The sequence below is a fragment of the Lygodium microphyllum genome, chromosome 19 (assembly GCF_053477565.2).
Source record: "Lygodium microphyllum isolate KBCC chromosome 19, Lygodium_microphyllum_v1.1.10, whole genome shotgun sequence".
NCBI classification, from domain to species: Eukaryota; Viridiplantae; Streptophyta; class Polypodiopsida; order Schizaeales; family Lygodiaceae; genus Lygodium; species Lygodium microphyllum.
This window is the reverse complement of record NC_141153.1, coordinates 8,003,426-8,020,673: the sequence shown is the minus strand read 5'-3', so window position 1 is coordinate 8,020,673 and position 17,248 is coordinate 8,003,426. Positions and strand designations below refer to the sequence as shown.

At 40.8% G+C, this 17,248-nt stretch overlaps 1 protein-coding gene across 4 annotated transcripts in view; it reads left to right on the top strand.

Annotated features, from left to right (window-relative positions):
- LOC148019537 (P-loop containing nucleoside triphosphate hydrolases superfamily protein) overlaps window positions 1-3,000 on the top strand; it is a 186,393-nt gene extending 183,393 nt beyond the window's left edge. The window contains exons 20-26 of one of the 4 annotated variants that reach the window (XM_087701030.1): window positions 990-1,166; window positions 1,305-1,390; window positions 1,540-1,594; window positions 1,804-1,929; window positions 2,064-2,150; window positions 2,245-2,364; window positions 2,473-3,000. In XM_087701030.1, coding sequence (XP_087557156.1) covers window positions 990-1,166; window positions 1,305-1,390; window positions 1,540-1,594; window positions 1,804-1,929; window positions 2,064-2,150; window positions 2,245-2,364; window positions 2,473-2,547 — 726 coding nt within the window. In that variant the 3' untranslated portion in view covers window positions 2,548-3,000. Of the gene's footprint in view, window positions 1-989; window positions 1,167-1,304; window positions 1,391-1,539; window positions 1,595-1,803; window positions 1,930-2,063; window positions 2,151-2,244; window positions 2,365-2,472 lie in introns of those variants that run through there. The other 3 variants (XM_087701031.1, XM_087701032.1, XM_087701033.1) reach the window with 3 other exon arrangements.
- Window positions 3,001-17,248: the final 14,248 nt, after the last annotated feature.

Genomic DNA, 17,248 nt, shown 5'->3' with positions numbered 1-17,248 from the left:
CTTGGACTTCATTTTGATGATCATGATGATGTTCAAGCTGACTTTTTCCTTCAACACGCTCATGCAAGTTGTTTTCCCAACAGGTCTGCCTATTATTGTCATCCAAAACTGTCTGCCTGTCTGTCTGAATGCCATCCAACCCTGTGGCACACTGCCTGACACTCCTGATGCCTGCCTGCCATGCATCATGCCGTGCTTCATGACACAGCACCTGCCCAACATATGGCCATCTAGATGTGGGCAATGCCCAGTTGCATTACATGCCTTCCATACACAACTAACTTGTGACTGCTCTAGCAATGCGTGTATTCAAATATCTCAATTGTGCAGACAGATATCAAACTCGCCACCTCATTGGCCCTTTCCTCTGTACTGCTATTGCCTACCCATCACATCACAGACCTGTAGTTTCAAGGCCTGATTTGCGATTGTTCACAGTGAGCATATTTGCCACCTGCAGCAGGAAATGTAAACTCTGAAACTTTTCAAAAGCTTCTCATGTTGATCCTAGTACATGGCATGTTCTAGCATTACTTACCTTTTCAACTATTATCTCTCGTGCAAGAAAAATTGTTGTATGGGTTAAGATAACATTTAAGCTTTTTATTGAGACTTTCCCTACTGCATTTCTGCCGTTAATTTGGGATTAGACACTGTCTAGCGCAGATGAGACTTACCCATAGGATTATGCATTAGTCTTTTGTGCTGTAGGTTCAGTTATAACTCTAGGGGAATGTTATGTATGTCTTGCTTCTTTGTGTGGATTTTCCACACTGCCACTCCATTCAGGATGGTCCATTTTCTTTTTGGAGGGTGCTGCCTTATTTGGCACCTTTACCATACTGTCTACATGCTTGATGTGCGAGAGTTCTGTGCAGCATGTGCAAATTTGTTCTTTCGACTTCACACTGTCATGTCACTTTTATTTGGCATATGGTACAGGGGTGATGAATTCTTTAACAGGTTATAGGGGCATTTTTCTTGAGCAGGTACATATTCAGGAAATTTTGAGAATTCTTGATAGAGAAAGAGTTACCTCCACTGTCCAGCACTTCAGAGACATATATTTACATTTACCGGGTATTCCATCGAATGGCTTGTTAACAGAAAGCAACTGTATTCGTGTCCGGCATTGTGAAGGGCGCTTTGCTCTCCTAATACGAGAGGTATATTAGTCATACATGTAGTTTCTGGTCAATTACCCTTTATTAAATAGAGATATTCAGAGAATGTGATCAGAAGTGATGTGGTGTTGTGTTTTGTGTGTGCGCGTACTCGCCCGTGCGTGTCTGTAATTTTGACAGCCAATCATAGAAGGCAACTTCATTGTGCAACCTAAGGTGGATTTTGATATAAGTGTCCGGACGGTAGCGGGTCTTTTGAATCTGGGGTAAGAATGGAGGTGGTCGTAGAAAATGACTGACTGAATGGTGGGATCAAATGCATCTTTTGAAGAATGAGGCCGTGTGAAGTCGACTTTCAATGTTTTCATTCTACAGATAAAACAAACTGAGAAACTTTTTATGGCTTGATTGCAAGGTATCAGGCAGTGGCTTACCTTGAGGCTACAGCAACTAGCTTTCATGACGGAAAGGTTTTTCCCTCTCTCATTTCATCTGACTTCCTCTGGTGTACTTACAGACTTTTACCTCAGACAGAGCAGGCATCTGGCCTCTTTGCTCTGGTTTCTTCAAGAATCATTGTCGATGCATCTAGTAGGAATGCTTAGGAATATGCAAACTAAAAGTAAGTTCAAGTGGAAAGAGAGTTTGTTTGCACATAGATAATCATTGTCGATTGCAGATTCTGATTGAGGTGGATAATCTGAAAAATATCAACAATCCGTTTATTCAAATAAAAGGATCAAACAAAGAGGCTGTTGCTGCAGCAGGAGTCGCCCTTAACCTGGAGGGACATTACACAACAAAGGTATACACACCCACCTTTGAAGCAGATCCTGACATGCAGACGTATGCCTCGGGGCTCTATATAACTAAAGGTTATAAAGAGGTGGCCATGAACACTTCAAGTACGATCTAAAGTTTATTCTTTCTGTTTGCCAGCCTTACATCAATATAGTTTCTGGAAACCTCGTTAAGGGATTCGAAGCAGAGGAACTTCGAAATTGGGTGGATTTGGTACAGTCTCAGGTACCGTTGGATGGTGAATTGGAAAGGTCTTAATACTAACTAGAGTGGGACTGCTTTTTTAATACGTCTTACAAAATTTGCTGGCACCGAGTAGGCTGGAAGCTCTGGAGATGATATTGTGGGTTCACCAATGCCTGTGGAGGAACTCCTTCAAGAACTCGAGATAAGAGTGAAAAAATTGGAGAATTGGAACAGATGGCACGTTTTACAGACGGTAGGTTTGGGGATTTTGGAAGGCATGTAGAAACATTTCTATTTGTGTCTGAGAAAACATGTACTATTCTACTGTTGCAAGTTCACTCACTAGGAAAAACATGTGCAGGTTCTGTGGACCTCATGTATGTCTGCATTTCTGGGATACATTATGTACCAGAGGAAGCGCCACTCCCCTTCCTAGTGATGCCATGGGAGGTCTCTCTGTACAGCAGCACATATATTCTCATTGTCTCTTGACTGTTCCTATATCTGCAGTGAAAATCACCAGAGACATAATCTGCAAGGTTTGAGCCACAAAAGCTTTTCCTACCTCTCTCTCCAATCAGAGCTCTCTTTAATTCTACCCCTCCCCATTGAAGTAGATTAGCTAGAAGATATTCAATACGCTCAGCTGCTGTATCAAAACCTGAACTAGGCAAGTGACTGCGGTTGTATGCCATAGGAATTCTTTACCCTTAAACAAGCACTCGTGCTGGGGGAATGACAGACAATTGTGAGATCCTGGGTCTCGCTCTGAAATGCCAAATTGTAATTCAAATCCCAATTTGGGGGTACATTGACTCGGCCGATCTGGCCCAGAATTTGTTGATAAATCAAGTCTGTAATAAACAGGAAAATCTCTTTTGATTGTGTATGGACTCTGCAGTGCTACTGTCGAGTGTCTAGACTTAATTATACAATGTCTTGCAATTGGCTAAAACCTTATGATGGACATGCTTATGGTCAATTTGAATATTTGAGCAAGCAATTCAAACTAATTAGTCATCAACAAGTTCAGGCCACCTGGTAGGTCCAACTCTGAACTAGATGGCTCTGAAGTATGCGGGACGCGCGATCATCAAATAATTCACTGCATCATGCTAAATAAGTTGAAATTTCAGTATGGCCTGCCTCAAAAACGGAAATGTAAGAAACGTTTTCTTCAAATTTGAGGGGAAGGGAATGATGCACATTGAAGCAGGTTCAATATGCCTGGACAAATGATGTACCTTAAGGGCACTGCAGACATGTACATATGTTACGGTGGCCAAGATACAGGAGTCGTCCCACGCACACTAACTCTCATAATGCAGGACTTTCAGACAACGGGAAGTGCATCTCTGGCTATTTGTTCACTTTTGTTGGAAGTGTTATCTCTTGGATGCCCAAGGTGTAGCAATGGACTAGCATATCTACTACAAAGATAAAATATGTTGCAATCATTGAGGCTTGCAAGGAGGCTCTCTAGTTGGGCCTTTGTATTATTGATGTGGTCTCTACACCGCCTTTAGTTAATAAATAGATTAATGTATGTATGTATTATGTATTATTTATATATATTAATATATATTTATAATCTATAATATTTGTTAACTTGTTAATTATTAATTATTATAGTCTTTAATTATTCTTTATGTATTATTTGCATTAATGATAATTAGAATTTTCATATTATAATTATGAATATTTTAGTATTATTAATTAGATATTATTCATTAATTATGATTAATATATCAATTAATCAATAAAAGATGTAAATTTATATTTTAATTAGTATTTTATGTGTGTGTGTGTGTGTACATACATACATGAAGGTATTACAAGTGTATCAAATGTGTCAAAGTTGTCTATATGAGAAAATGGAAGAGGTAGAGATTATTTGATTACAAAGTGAACAAAGGTATCTTGCCCAAGATCCAAGAGTGGATGGGTGTTTGTTGTCGACTCAACAAGGTCCACACTTGGGAAATGAAGCTCCAAATCAGTCTTGCTAGAGGGTAGGAGATGAAGAGATAAATCGATGCCTCATCACATGTAGTACAAAAGATACATCTACATTGTGAGATCTTGCAAGCATGTAGCACATCCCTAGTGGAAAGACCTTCAATAAGTAGTCTCTATATAAAAACTTTCCTCTAATAAGGAATATTGGACTTCCATAATTGAAGAAATCTATCTCACCACTTTACTTTGTTATTTGGAGCACGCCAAAATTTATTGGCTTTCTAAGTGACCTATCGCGTATTCACCCTCATTTTCTACTAGATGTGATTAGTTGATCTTTTTTTAAAGCAATCAAGTTTCACAAGCATCTACTCATATCAAGGGGAAGTTGGTTGAATAGTAGACAATGGATTACACCGATGAAGCTACTCTTGCAAGGTCGACCAAAATATGGCTATAGCGTTTGGGCATCCAAAAGTTTTGGCATATGTGACAAAAAGAAGAAAGATGAGACAACCCAAGAATGAAAGCATCATATATTGTCTACAGTCTTAATCTAGCCATTCGATTACATTTCTCATTGCAAATATTTGTCTGGCTAATCAAGTAGTTCGAAAGTTGCCAACACTTCCACATATAACCAACTAGCCTTCTTTTGAAGATCAGGATGCCAAATTGTAAATTGAAGAATCTCTTGCCTAGAGGCGATCAAATGAGTAAGGAGAAATGATTGTGAAATTTTAAGAGGTCGTGTAGAATTTAGCACTTGCCACCAAGATGCTTAGTGCAACCATGGGAGATACCAGTTTTCTTAATTAAAAAAATTGTAATATCAATCTAAGGATGACTCTTCATATAGGGCTTGCAAAAGTGTCATTCTCAAAGCTATCATATGAAGGCTAATATGACAAAGCATCTCCCTTCACCGTTTTGGAGCAGTAATATGTTGTTAAGATATCCACACTTGATCCAAATGATTGTCTTTTTTTTTCCACAACATATAGAGGATGGGCTACACCAATTCCAAGAGACTTCTTGGTTTAGGGAAGCAAGGGTAAAAAGCAAGAGACTTGACTAGTCATGAGAGATGGAGTCATTTTGAGCCACACATGAAGAGGCCAACCTTGAAATTTCCAATCTATAAACTTGTCATGAGGTTGGGAGGACATCCAATGAAGCAATGTTGTAAGAGGCACATCCACACCAATGGGATATCCCAAGTGCCAAGTAATATCTCCTTTAGAAACAATAGCTCCTTTCCATCCCAGTACTTGCAAATCAATCTCCATACACGCGATCAATGTAGATTTTTTAGCATTAATATGAAGGCATGAGGCTAAACCAAACAAACTCCAAATAGCCATTTCTCAATTCACATTGTTTCAGTCAATCTTAAGAAAAAATGAATCATCTCATGGGGTCTCTCTCTCTCTCTCTCTCTCTCTCTCTCTCTCTCTCTCTCTCGCATATACACACATACATGTATATGTACAAGATATTTTTAGGGAGTTCATGTCAAGAGCTTTTCTCCAAATATAGAGGAGTCAAGAGAGGCAAAGAGATCTTCTAAGGGATGAGATCTAATCCATTTGACTAGATATCTATAACCAAGTATCTTGATGTGACTATGCTTTGTTACTCTAAAAAGAATTTGTGATATTCATGCTCAATCGCACAGAGAGAGAGAGAGAGAGAGAGAGAGAGAGAGAGAGAGAGAGAGAGGAAAGTTGAAAGAAAAAATGAGTATATTAATGTCTCTAAAAGGCCAATGTAGCCTTTGAGACTACACCAAAACATAAAAAGAATAGTATCTCTCATCTTAAAAGATAAAAGATAAATAATAAATTATGTGGCTATGGGGATTAGATATTAGGCCTTTGTAAGAATATGTCTATAGTGCAAATGCAAATAATTCCACTAAGAAAGAGGAGAAGGGAAAATATAGGAGTGCTCTTTTCCACAATGAAGTATCTCCCTCATGTGGAAATGTAGCTTTGTGTGGTTGAAGTGTCTTTGCATTTGTCGTTTGTGATGCTCAATGTTAGCTTTAATATGTATGTGATAAGGGTGTCTAGGCCTCCTCCAAGGTGGATGTGGACATCTTGCTCAACTAAGTGCTCGTGCTCTATCCCTCTATCCAACGAGATACCCCTTGAAGATGAACTTTCTCTATGATATATCCTTGCTAATGGATGGCTCTATTTCCTCCTTGGTCAATGTAATCAAACACTTCATCTATATTTAAACCAAACAATGTGAGTGAAAGCAGGCATCCTTGTTTCACTCCTATGGTACTATCAATCCTCTTTGATAACTTGTTAGGTGCCCATACATGACTTGTCACTATCTCATATAATGCATATATACCCCTTCATCTACCTTTTGTTACTCCAATATCCTACTGTCTATTTGCATGATGCATGTATGAGGCATTGTATCAAAAGCTTTGTGGAAATCTACAAAGTAGCATTAGGTCCTCTTGACCCTCCTCAATTATGGCTATGAGTGTGAAGATATGGTCCAATGTGGTATATGCATGTTTGAAACTTGTGTGTCCTTATGTTCTCTTGCCTTATATCTCAACCCACTCACTAAGTTCATGTTCTAGTACAAATTCATATATCTTGGCCAAAGTATAGATAATCATGATAGTCCTATAGTTGCTAAGGGATCAAAGGGTCACCACTCTTAAAGAGTGGAATCACAGTATTGTTTGACTAAATCGTAGGAAAGCCCTCACATACTACTCTATTAAACATATGTGCCACTATGGGTGCTAGTATGTCACAAGCATGTGAGAAATGTTTTGCCACAAGCCCATCCTCATCCTATACAACACTCATCATCATACTAGCTATTTTAGGGAGTAGTAGAGAGTGTGGGTCTACAGTGGGGTAGGATGTGTGGAAATGCGTACATGGTTGATCTATGTATGGCTTCTGCTAGCCCTCACACATTGCTCTAATGAACATATGTGCCAGTATGGGTGCTAGTATGTCACAAGCATATGAGAAATGTTCTGCCACGAGCCTATCCTCATCCTACACACTCAACATCATACCAGCAAATTGGGGAGCAGTAGAGAGTATGGGTCTACATCGAGGTAGATGTGTGAAAAAGCATACATGGTTGATCTATGTATGGCTTTTGATAAGTCCCTTGTACATTCCTCCAATGATCTGCTCAGGTCCAATGTATGTAAACTATTCTATAGAGAACCAATGTAGATGTGTGAGGTGTCTTCCACAAAGTGGCACGAAAGTCAAAATAGCATGATCTACTACTATGCCAATTGGTCTCTTGGATACCTTAAAGTTTTGGATATTTGGTATCAATGCTAGTGAGCCTATCAAGTAATCCATATTACTTGCCCCTCCTTTGTAATTCCAACATGTCAAAGTGTCAGATCTTGGCCATTGTGATAGACCATTAAACATGGCTAGTCTATGTGCACTTTCCAAAGCCAATAGATGTGTCCCATAGGTACTCAATTCTTTATCCTGGGATCTCCTATGTAGGCCTATTTGATCTGTATCAATCTCTTTGAGCATAGCATCATCATGCATGTAAATGTCACTCTATCTATCTCTAGTGCATGCATTGAAATCTTGCACTAATAATATGTCCCCAATCCTAGAATATCTCATAATATATTCATAAAGTACATGAAAGGGAGATCCAACTCGTGTGGCATTGGTTTAGTTTGCAAGAGAAAAGTAGGATATTGCAATGAATATATCCCATAATCTCCCTACATGTACCCTAATCCATAAGTATCATGCATCATCATCTCTCTTCATTACTTGCACCATCCCTTTGAAGTCTTCCTAGTATAATATGGCCACACCTCTAGAACCCTTGGTGCTTCTTGGTTTTCTAGCAATTGAATGAAATGCACTTTTCCACATGTACCCCTACATGTTTGGCAATCAGATACCTTTACATTGGTGTGTTTTTGTGTACATGACTATGTCTATGTTTTGGAAGTTGGCCTCAAACTATCCAGCATCCAAGTGTAGGGCTCCATTACAATTCCATACCAACATCCTAAGTGTATCATAGACTTTGGTTGCTTGAAGATGCTATGCTATGATTTTGTCATTGTCAACTTTTGAGAAAAAACAAACTCCACTTGCTCACCAGCTTTTGTCAATGCCCTCCATCCAATGCAAATATGTAGATTAGATACTTGATATGAAACATATCAATAAATAAATAAAAACACAAATGAATAGAGCATAGACTATGCTTCTCAGTACACTTTGTAGATCAACAAAATCGCCCCCCCAACAATGGCATGGTACCTCCAAATGCAGCATAGTGCTCTTATTAGCCACCTAGAAATCCTTAGATTATTCAAATTTCTTGCAATTATGATGGCACCCCACTAATCAATGGACACAATAACTGCCATAATTCAAGGTAGCCGCCGCTGACTATGCTTCTCACTATGCTCTATAGACCAAAAAACTCCACCCCAATTGTGCTTATTGCCTCCAATTATGGCATGGTGCTCTTACCAACCACCTAGAAAGCCTTAGCTTATTCATCGATGGCATCCCATTGATCCACAAACACAATAAGTGCCAAGATGGTGGTAGGCAATGGCTACCACACGCGCGCACGCACAGATTTTTACATCCCAACAAGCTATCTCCTTATCTCAATGGCTAGGAAGTTGCTCCAGATCTTAAGGGCTAAAAGGAAAACAAAAGGTGAGATCAAACACAATTTGGTTTGAATCCATTGTCCCACACAAAAAATCATTCCATATCCCAATGGCTAAAATGAAAATAGGAGGGGAGATCTAACACAATTTGGTTTGAATCCATTGTTAGACACACCAAAAAAAGTTATCACAATAAACCTTTGATAACTCACAAACAGAGAGGCCTTGTCAAATTCTCTTAGATCGACTCCGATCTACCATCACATTTGCCTCAAGACGCACATTTATCTTTGCCTTAATGAGTATATTTGTGTCTCCACCTTTAATTCCAAGTGCCTTTGAGTTAATCTGAGAGAGAGAGAGAGAGAGAGAGAGAGAGAGAGAGAGAGAGAGAGAGAGAGAGAGAGAGAGAGAGAGAGAGAGAGAGAGAGAGAGAGAGAGAGAGAGAGAGAGATGACACATGCAAGACGAGAATATTAAAATATCATAGGTATCAACTTAAAGTTGAGCAAAGAAACTAAAGTTTCTTAAAAAGAAAATCCTATTTTTTTGGGTTTTCTTGATGATGGTGTTTTGGTCTTTCCAATTTGTTTAGTTTTGAAGTTTTTTTTCCCTTTTTTCTATGTGTACCTTTCCCATTTAGTTGATGTTTTGGGGCTCTTGTTCTATGATTGTGTGTGCAGGGTTTGCATGTACGTGTGTGTGTGCAATGATAAATACTTTATCTGCCCTAGTGTTGTGAATTGCATGCCTAATGAGTATATTAGAAGGTGTGTTAGTGCATGTGCACATGTACTAGGCTGCATGTGTGGGGTTTAGATGATTTACCCTCCAGCTTGTAGTGGGTCCTATGGCTAGATATGAAGTTACCCTAATGTGTGTGTGACCTAGCTTTTCAATGTGTGCTAGCTCCTTACGTTTAACAAGCTCCTTGTTGAGTTCTTAACACATTATGGCATGATTATCCAATGACTTTCATGATTATCCAATGACCTTCATGATTATCCAATGACTTGGACTACACTAGTACAACATCAAATAACACAAAGTTGTCTTGGTATGGTTGAACGATATCTTGCATCAGTCTAGTGGAATCTTATCAATGCATTAGTCCATGTGAATGGCATGTGCTTGATTAACGTTTTTGCAAAATCGTATAGCTACCCAAATGTGATACTTTGATGGCCTCACTAGAATGGCTACACATCCCCATCCTAAAAAAGGCCTACTCTTTCTTTGTCTTCTTGAACACCTCCAACCTCTACCACCCCCAGAAGTAGCCCACTACACTCCCCTTTTGGAATCACGGCCTTGACCACCCATAAGAGAACCTTGAAAACGCCTTCATCATGATTTGTGACATGCACCTCACACTTAGCATGGTGAATTCCAAACTCACATCAACTTGAAGAGATTAACACACTATCCACACTTGTAGTAGCTCAAGTTCTTCTAGAACCATACTTCACGAGAATGCTTTTCTGCTATGTGAGACCAAGAGTATTGAGAAGCTTATATAGACATTTGAGGTGTTGCCTACCCCCCCCCCCCCCCCCCCTTCTAATTGCAATCAAACAATGTTGCTAATGCTCTCTCTCTTTCCCCCTTGCTCACCTATTCTAGAATCATGCTTTAGTTGAATGTGCTTTCGTGGGAGAGAGAGAGAGAGAGAGAGAGAGAGAGAGAGAGAGAGAGAGAGAGAGAGAGAGAGAGAGAGTGTGTGTGTGTGTGTGTGTGTGTGTGTGTGTGTGTGTGTGTGTGTGTGTGCGTGCAAGTGAGTAAGTGAGTGTGTATGTGTATTTAGAAGCTTGGATAGATGTGAGATTTTGCCTCACCACTCCAACTTTGAGGATTGCTACTTCTAGGCGGCTGCGGTTGTTGTTTGGGCACCCATTTGAGCTCCTACTCAATGGTCTTGGATGTGTCTTCTTTAGGTTACAAGCAACTTTTCTTGGGCATGATGGGACAAGTTATGACCACCCTCCTTAGACCTTGCATTGGGTTCCTCCACAAGTGGCATTGTAGGCTTTGATGGAGTTGCGCTACCCTTGCTGAAAGGCATCACTATCCAAACATTGCCAATGGTAAGGTGAATGCATTACGAGTCATATTCGACATTGTAGTGTGCTTGTTTCTTGAATACGCGTCCTAGCAACAAGTCATATTCAACATTGTAGTGTGCTTGTTTCTTGAATACGCGTCCTAGCAACGATTCCTTTAGCTAGTAGCCTTGGTATTAGGCATCACATGGAAGATCATAGGTAGGCTTTCAATCTCGCCGTTATTTTGCACTTTCCCAGTAGTGAGTAGGACTATCCTCCAAATGGATTGATTTTAGTGTTGGTAGGCTACAATTGGGGCTGACCAATGAGGGTCTGATGATCGTGCATAAGGATGTTACAGTCAGCTCCCTCATCAATGAGAGTGCGTCAAAGACATGTGTCTTCTGGGTAGTCACTGATATGCATAGGTAGGCAAGCACCACTGCTTCCTCACCCTCTTCCTAAATCTCAATGATGGTGGCTACTCTTATATTTAAAAAGGGTTCTAGCATTGGAGACTCGTGTGGTAGGTGCACTGGTATTGGTTGATTGCTATACTTCATGGCCATCATGCAGAGTGGTACTGATGGTGGGACCATATTCTTTGGCGGTAGCTGAGATGAGGTGATTTTTTGGGACTCATTGACTACCCTGGCAACTTGTTTATAATCCTCCTCTTCATCTAAGAATGGCATATCGATGGTGGCTAGCACATGTATCCAATCCCACTCGTTCTCACGGCAAGGGATATACTTTGTTAGTGGCCCATAGGATTTGGTGACTTGTGAGTCTCCTTTCAACATAGCAGAGGTGGCATCTAGGTCGGAACTAGAGTGGTCTTCCAAGTGTCCATCTCGACTCTTACAGCCTCCGATCTGTTGCCTAAGAATATGAGACCATTCCCTCAATCTTCTATGGCTCGTGCATTTCTCATCCAAGGTCGGCCTAGCAGGACATCGTAGTCTACTCCCTTCATGACTATGAAGTTCACTGAGAACTGAACTCTTCTTATCCTCAAGGACCAGCCTTTTAGCACTCCAAATGGTTTGATCTTCATTCCATTTAGCCAATGTGACATTAAACCTTGCGGTCTCTCAACACGTGGGTTAACCCCGAGCCTACAGGACTGCATGGCAGCGCACACTAACTCTTGCTCCTATGTCTACAATTCCCTTTCTTTGTAGCATGTCCTAATGCCTTAGTAGACAAGACTACATGCATCTCTGTACCTTCCCAAAAAGCATTCACGTGCAAAGACCTAGGCACTCAGTTCAAGGTTAAGCTTGGTATGTGTGTTACTGCATCATGGTCAGGCAAGTCGGTCATGCTAGGCTCGTCATGTCGTTCTACCCATCGCTTCAACCCTTGCCATAGCATCGGGTTCTGCCTGAGCAGCTCTCCCAGAGGTAGGGTCACAGGGGTTGATATCAATGTCGTGAGCAAGTTGCCAACTACCTTCTTTTCACTAGGCTCTACATTCTTTTGCCAATGAACTTGGGCAGTCTGCCCACTTCTGGCGTCTAGGCTCTGTCTATGTGGTGTTACATGGGGTACGGATGCATCTCTTGATTTGAATCGAGTAGGTGAGATTGGTGTGCTCACACTAGAGAGCTCATTGTTCTCATCTTCCATGATGGTTTCCGCATCTTTTAGGTGTCCTTGGGCTTCTCTCACCCACTCCTTGACCTTATCGACCACTTCTAATTGGTGCCTCAAATCAGGATATTCCCCAACCTTGGCACTTCCCTTTTTTGTTGTCTTAGAAGCAAATATCTCTACTTCTGTGTTTGTGACTTTCTTCCATCTGGTAATGTGGTGGCACTATCTGTCTTGAGTGTAATCCTCATCTCATCTCTCTTTTTTCTTCTTTTATGGCTTCTCTTCCCTATTGAAGCTGCAGGTGCTGGTAATAAAATACTAGCTTGCTTTGCATGTGCTCGGTTCATGACATTCAACGGAATTAGTGTGGCTTCACCGTCAAGTGTTTCAACTCCAAATAGTCCCAATGGTACAAACGGAACAATAGCCAAACTAGTGGATGGTTTCTGCCTAGGGCACTCGGCATACAAGTATGTGATTCCACACTTAGGGCATCTCAAGTTCCTTGTCTTGATTAGCTTGCTCCCTTTAAGGACATCTAGATGAGATGTGTCCTGTGGGTGACTGCAACTCCAGTATGAGATGGGTTCCTAGCTCTGTCCTCCTAGATCTCTACCTCTTCCCCTACTCAATGCCATCATTGGCATTGATCTGAAACCCATCAAGATGGGATTACCCACATTGTCATACAAGACATAAGGGTTTAGATATGCTTCATCCTCATTCGGCTCCTCTACTTAATGTATTGGAGCATCACTCATCGGTGGATGGGTCATGATGGGTCCATGTGGTCTAGGTATCCCTATGGGGTTGATGTCCCTTGGTAATTGGCCATGCGTTGCATCATGGCCAAACCTACCGCAATTGGCACAGGGTCTAGATCTAGGATCCATGCACTCAGTCGAAAGGTGGTTTCCTCCGCAATGTATGCATTGCACATGAGGTCGTGCAGGCCTTCTCATCATCTCTTGCAGCTTAGCCAACTCTAGCTTCATGTCTGCCAACTCCTAGCTCTAATTGACATTCTTTCCCTTGTCTTGTGTGGTTTGGCTAGATCTTTCACTAGTGGTCGAAGCTCTTTCTGAGGTTCTAGAGGCAGTGATGTCTTGGGTTGTGGGTCTTGAGCTCCTTTCTTTGAGTAGATCATCCACTCGTATGGCTTCTTCGAAGACCCTAGCTAGCACATCCCTTTGCAGGTTTGAGTTTCTCACCAAGGCTTTGTTAAAGCTCTTCACTTCGGATTCCACTATGAACACAATGGAGACCACTCGTTTGCTAGGTCTCTCTGTGGTGGCGACTGGGATTCTCTTGAAGAGACTCCCTGCACATGGGTGATGTACTCTCGGATATCCTCCTTGTCCTTCTGCCTAACATTCATCAATCTAACAATGAGGTTGTCATAGTATCCCACATCATAGAATCTCTTGATGAAGAGACTCTTGAGGGTGTCAAAGGTATTGCATTCAACATTGTCTAAACTAGTGTACCATGTCCGCTCTTAGGCAAACTTCGAAAGCTTGTGCTGCGCACTGCGCAAGGTTTGTGAGGCTGTTCGCCTCGCATACTTGCTCAAATTTCTCCATAAAGCTGTACGGGTCATCATCAAGTTAATATTTATGAAGTTGCTTAGCAATCACAAGTATCTTGGTCTAGCTCCTAGAGTTCGGGGTGATTCCTAGTCTTGCTAGCAACATAGTCGTTAGAGCTACTCCGCTTTGCTCCGCAGTTGTGTTGTCTAAGAGTCGCTTCATGAGAATATCGCTTAGTGTAAGATCAGCCTCTAAGCCTCTCTCCCTCTCAGCATTCAGTCATATCTTGGCTCTATTGGTGAGAGCTAAGACCCGTTGGATTTTGTGCATTTCTATGTCTTGTCTCAGCTTTTGAGCTTGTTGCTCTCGGTTGTAGGTGGCCATGCTTTGCAGTGCTTCCCTTGCCAACCTTCTCTCCTTCTCTAGATCGGCTAAGATGTCCTTGAATGGTCTACCATGATGCTCCATTTTGGTTTGCAGGTCATACCGGGTCATTAGTTTGTTGGGTGTCAATTGGGAATTCTCTGAAGTTAAGCTCATCATTTTTTGGGTTGACACTGGTTCCTAACATATTGCTGACTTCTTGAGAAACTAGAGCATCGATCAGATTGGTCAAGTCAGATGGAGTTGTATCCCTAATCGTGAACACACACACACACACAGAGTAAGTAGGAGGACATGAAGCCCTCAAATTTACTTGCAAATTCATTGTATTCGATCCTTGCTTAGTCTCCATTACTTCCCATTGACCCAAGCACACCATGGATGGAAAGCCTTCCCCTCCTCAACCAATATTTGTCATTGTTAGAGCTCCATCATCATACAAAACAAGGCAATAGTAGGGCTAGTATTCCCATTACTTCTTTTGAATAAGATAAGGGATGCTTTGAAGTCCTCACAATCTTTGCTCCCACTTGCAAGAGGAGGAGGACTAACACTAGTGGTATTGATGGTAATAGATTGATAGTTGAACTTGCTTGATGAGACTACGGGCAATATAAAAACATTAGCTAGTTGAGTGTAATACCTATGAGCTTGGGACAAAGAGTATCACCAACTTGAGATGACAAAGCTCAGGGAAAAGTGTCACCAATCCTTAGATGACAAATCTTGCAATGTAGCTGCCTAGTTCATCCACCACAATTAAAACACAAACCTTCTCATCGACTTAAAAAATGTATGAATTCTGCTCCATCTTTGCAACAATCCGATATGATTTTCAATTATCTACTATGAATAGACGTAGAATCTACTCTAGTCCTTACAATGAAGTTGGCAAACTTTTCTACACAACCTAGAAAGAAAACATATGTGATCTACTAGCTGTTTATCTCTAAAAACCAATAGTAACTTCAAGTATGAGCATAAAAGCTGCTTCATTTATATATTTCCCATTTTGACGAAAGAGAAAACATGCAAAACTGGTTTTGCAAATCTAGTGATCTTTGTTTGCCATTCTACACTCTAACACCAGTTGCAATCTAGTTTAGAATAGAAATATCCACAAACACAAGATAATGAATACTAAAAAATGGACCCAAGATCCTACATTGCATAAACACCCTTGTCCATCCAAAGGGAGATACCTACCTACATTGCATGAGGTTGGGTTATGGAGGCTAACAATGAATCCTAATAACTAAAGAGCTATAAAAATAGAGAGCTCCAAACATCAGAAAGGAATGATTAGTTACAATAGAATGGCAATGTGCCTTAAGATAGCCATAGACTTATAAATGTATTACACATGTGGTAAAAGTATTAATCCCCACTTATAACCAATTAGAAATTTTTCTAGAGCCATGTCTAGTGTCTAGAAGTATGGACAACATTCTATTTCACTACATTGTGAGGTAGCATATTTTGTGCTACTGGTCTCGATGGTGTCGTGCGTTCTTATCATCCATTGGGCTTGAGGGAAAAATATAAAAATGCCACTAGGATAGAAAGTTCTCCATCGTGCAATAGTTTGAGCTTAAGAGAACAAATGCATCTAATAAGGGAGACGATCACCTTTGTTGGGCAATCAATGTTGACCTTTATGATGTTGGTGGGCAATCAAAGTTGCAAATCTCTTGATGATGGGTGCATTTGATGTTGCTGATGGTGCATGGTTTTTTTTTTTTAAATTAGACCTATCAATGGTTCCACGCACCATCTATATAGTTGTGTTCCACTCTGTGTGTGTGTGTGTTGTGGGGGGGGGGGGGGGGGGGAGGGTGGGGAGAAGCTATTGATGGTTATTGTGCACACAAAGACCTAATTATTGGATGAGTCTCCCATTGATATCTTCGATGGATCATTCTTGTGGCTCCCTTTTGGTCCTCTACCACTCCTTTGCCACACCATCAACAAACCCCCTCTGCTATATCACCAATTCTTACATTGGCCTACCTCCTACCATGGGCCACACATTGATCTCACCAAATCTCACCCATTTAGCTTGAAAGGTGTGAAGCTCCTATGCACTTGCACTATGTCAATCCCATTGAAAAGTGCCTATAGTTTCAATTGGAAGGGTGTTAAAGCTTGATCTTGTCATAGCTAAAGGTACAACCAATAATATAGAGCTTGGAAACAAAAAAGATTAGAGGAGAGGGAGAGACAGATAGGAGGTTCTCCATGAACCCATGGGGACTTTTATTAATGCACCATGCATCTCTCTCTCTACACACACACACACACACACACACAAATTTTCAATCAAAATTTTTGGTTGAAAAGAAAAAAATGAGAGTTGGGAGAACATTATGGGCTATAATGATTGAACCAATCTATACATGAGGAGAGAGAGAGAAAGAGAGAAATAATGTGCATTTAAGCCAAGCATATGGTAGAGAGAGAGAGAGAGAGAGATTTTCTAATTAAGAATTTTCGTTGAAAAGAAAAAAAGGACACTTGGAGAGCATTGTAGAAGTGACATGCAGGTTTGGTTTCAAGTTTGGGAAATCCCTCAAAACTATATTTTGTGCTAATGGTCTCAATGATGTCTTGCATTGCTATCATCCATTGTCCAAAGGTGGGAGGGAAAGTGATCATTAGTTATCATATTCAGTAGAGTGAGAAAGGGAACCATTGCCTATACTGCTAGTCATGTTTGTTGGTAATCATCCATGATGATTAGCACATGCAAGTGCTTAAAGCAGATAGGAGAGAGAAGCTTGTTGCTTTAGGATAGGGCTTGAGGGAAAAAGATTAAACTACCATTAGGATAGAAATATCTCCATCGTGCAACACTTTGAGCTTAAGAGGACGAAGACATCTGATTCGGGAGACAATCACCTTTGCAGGGAAATCAATGTTGAGCTTCGTGATGCTAGGCAATCAAGTTTGCAAATA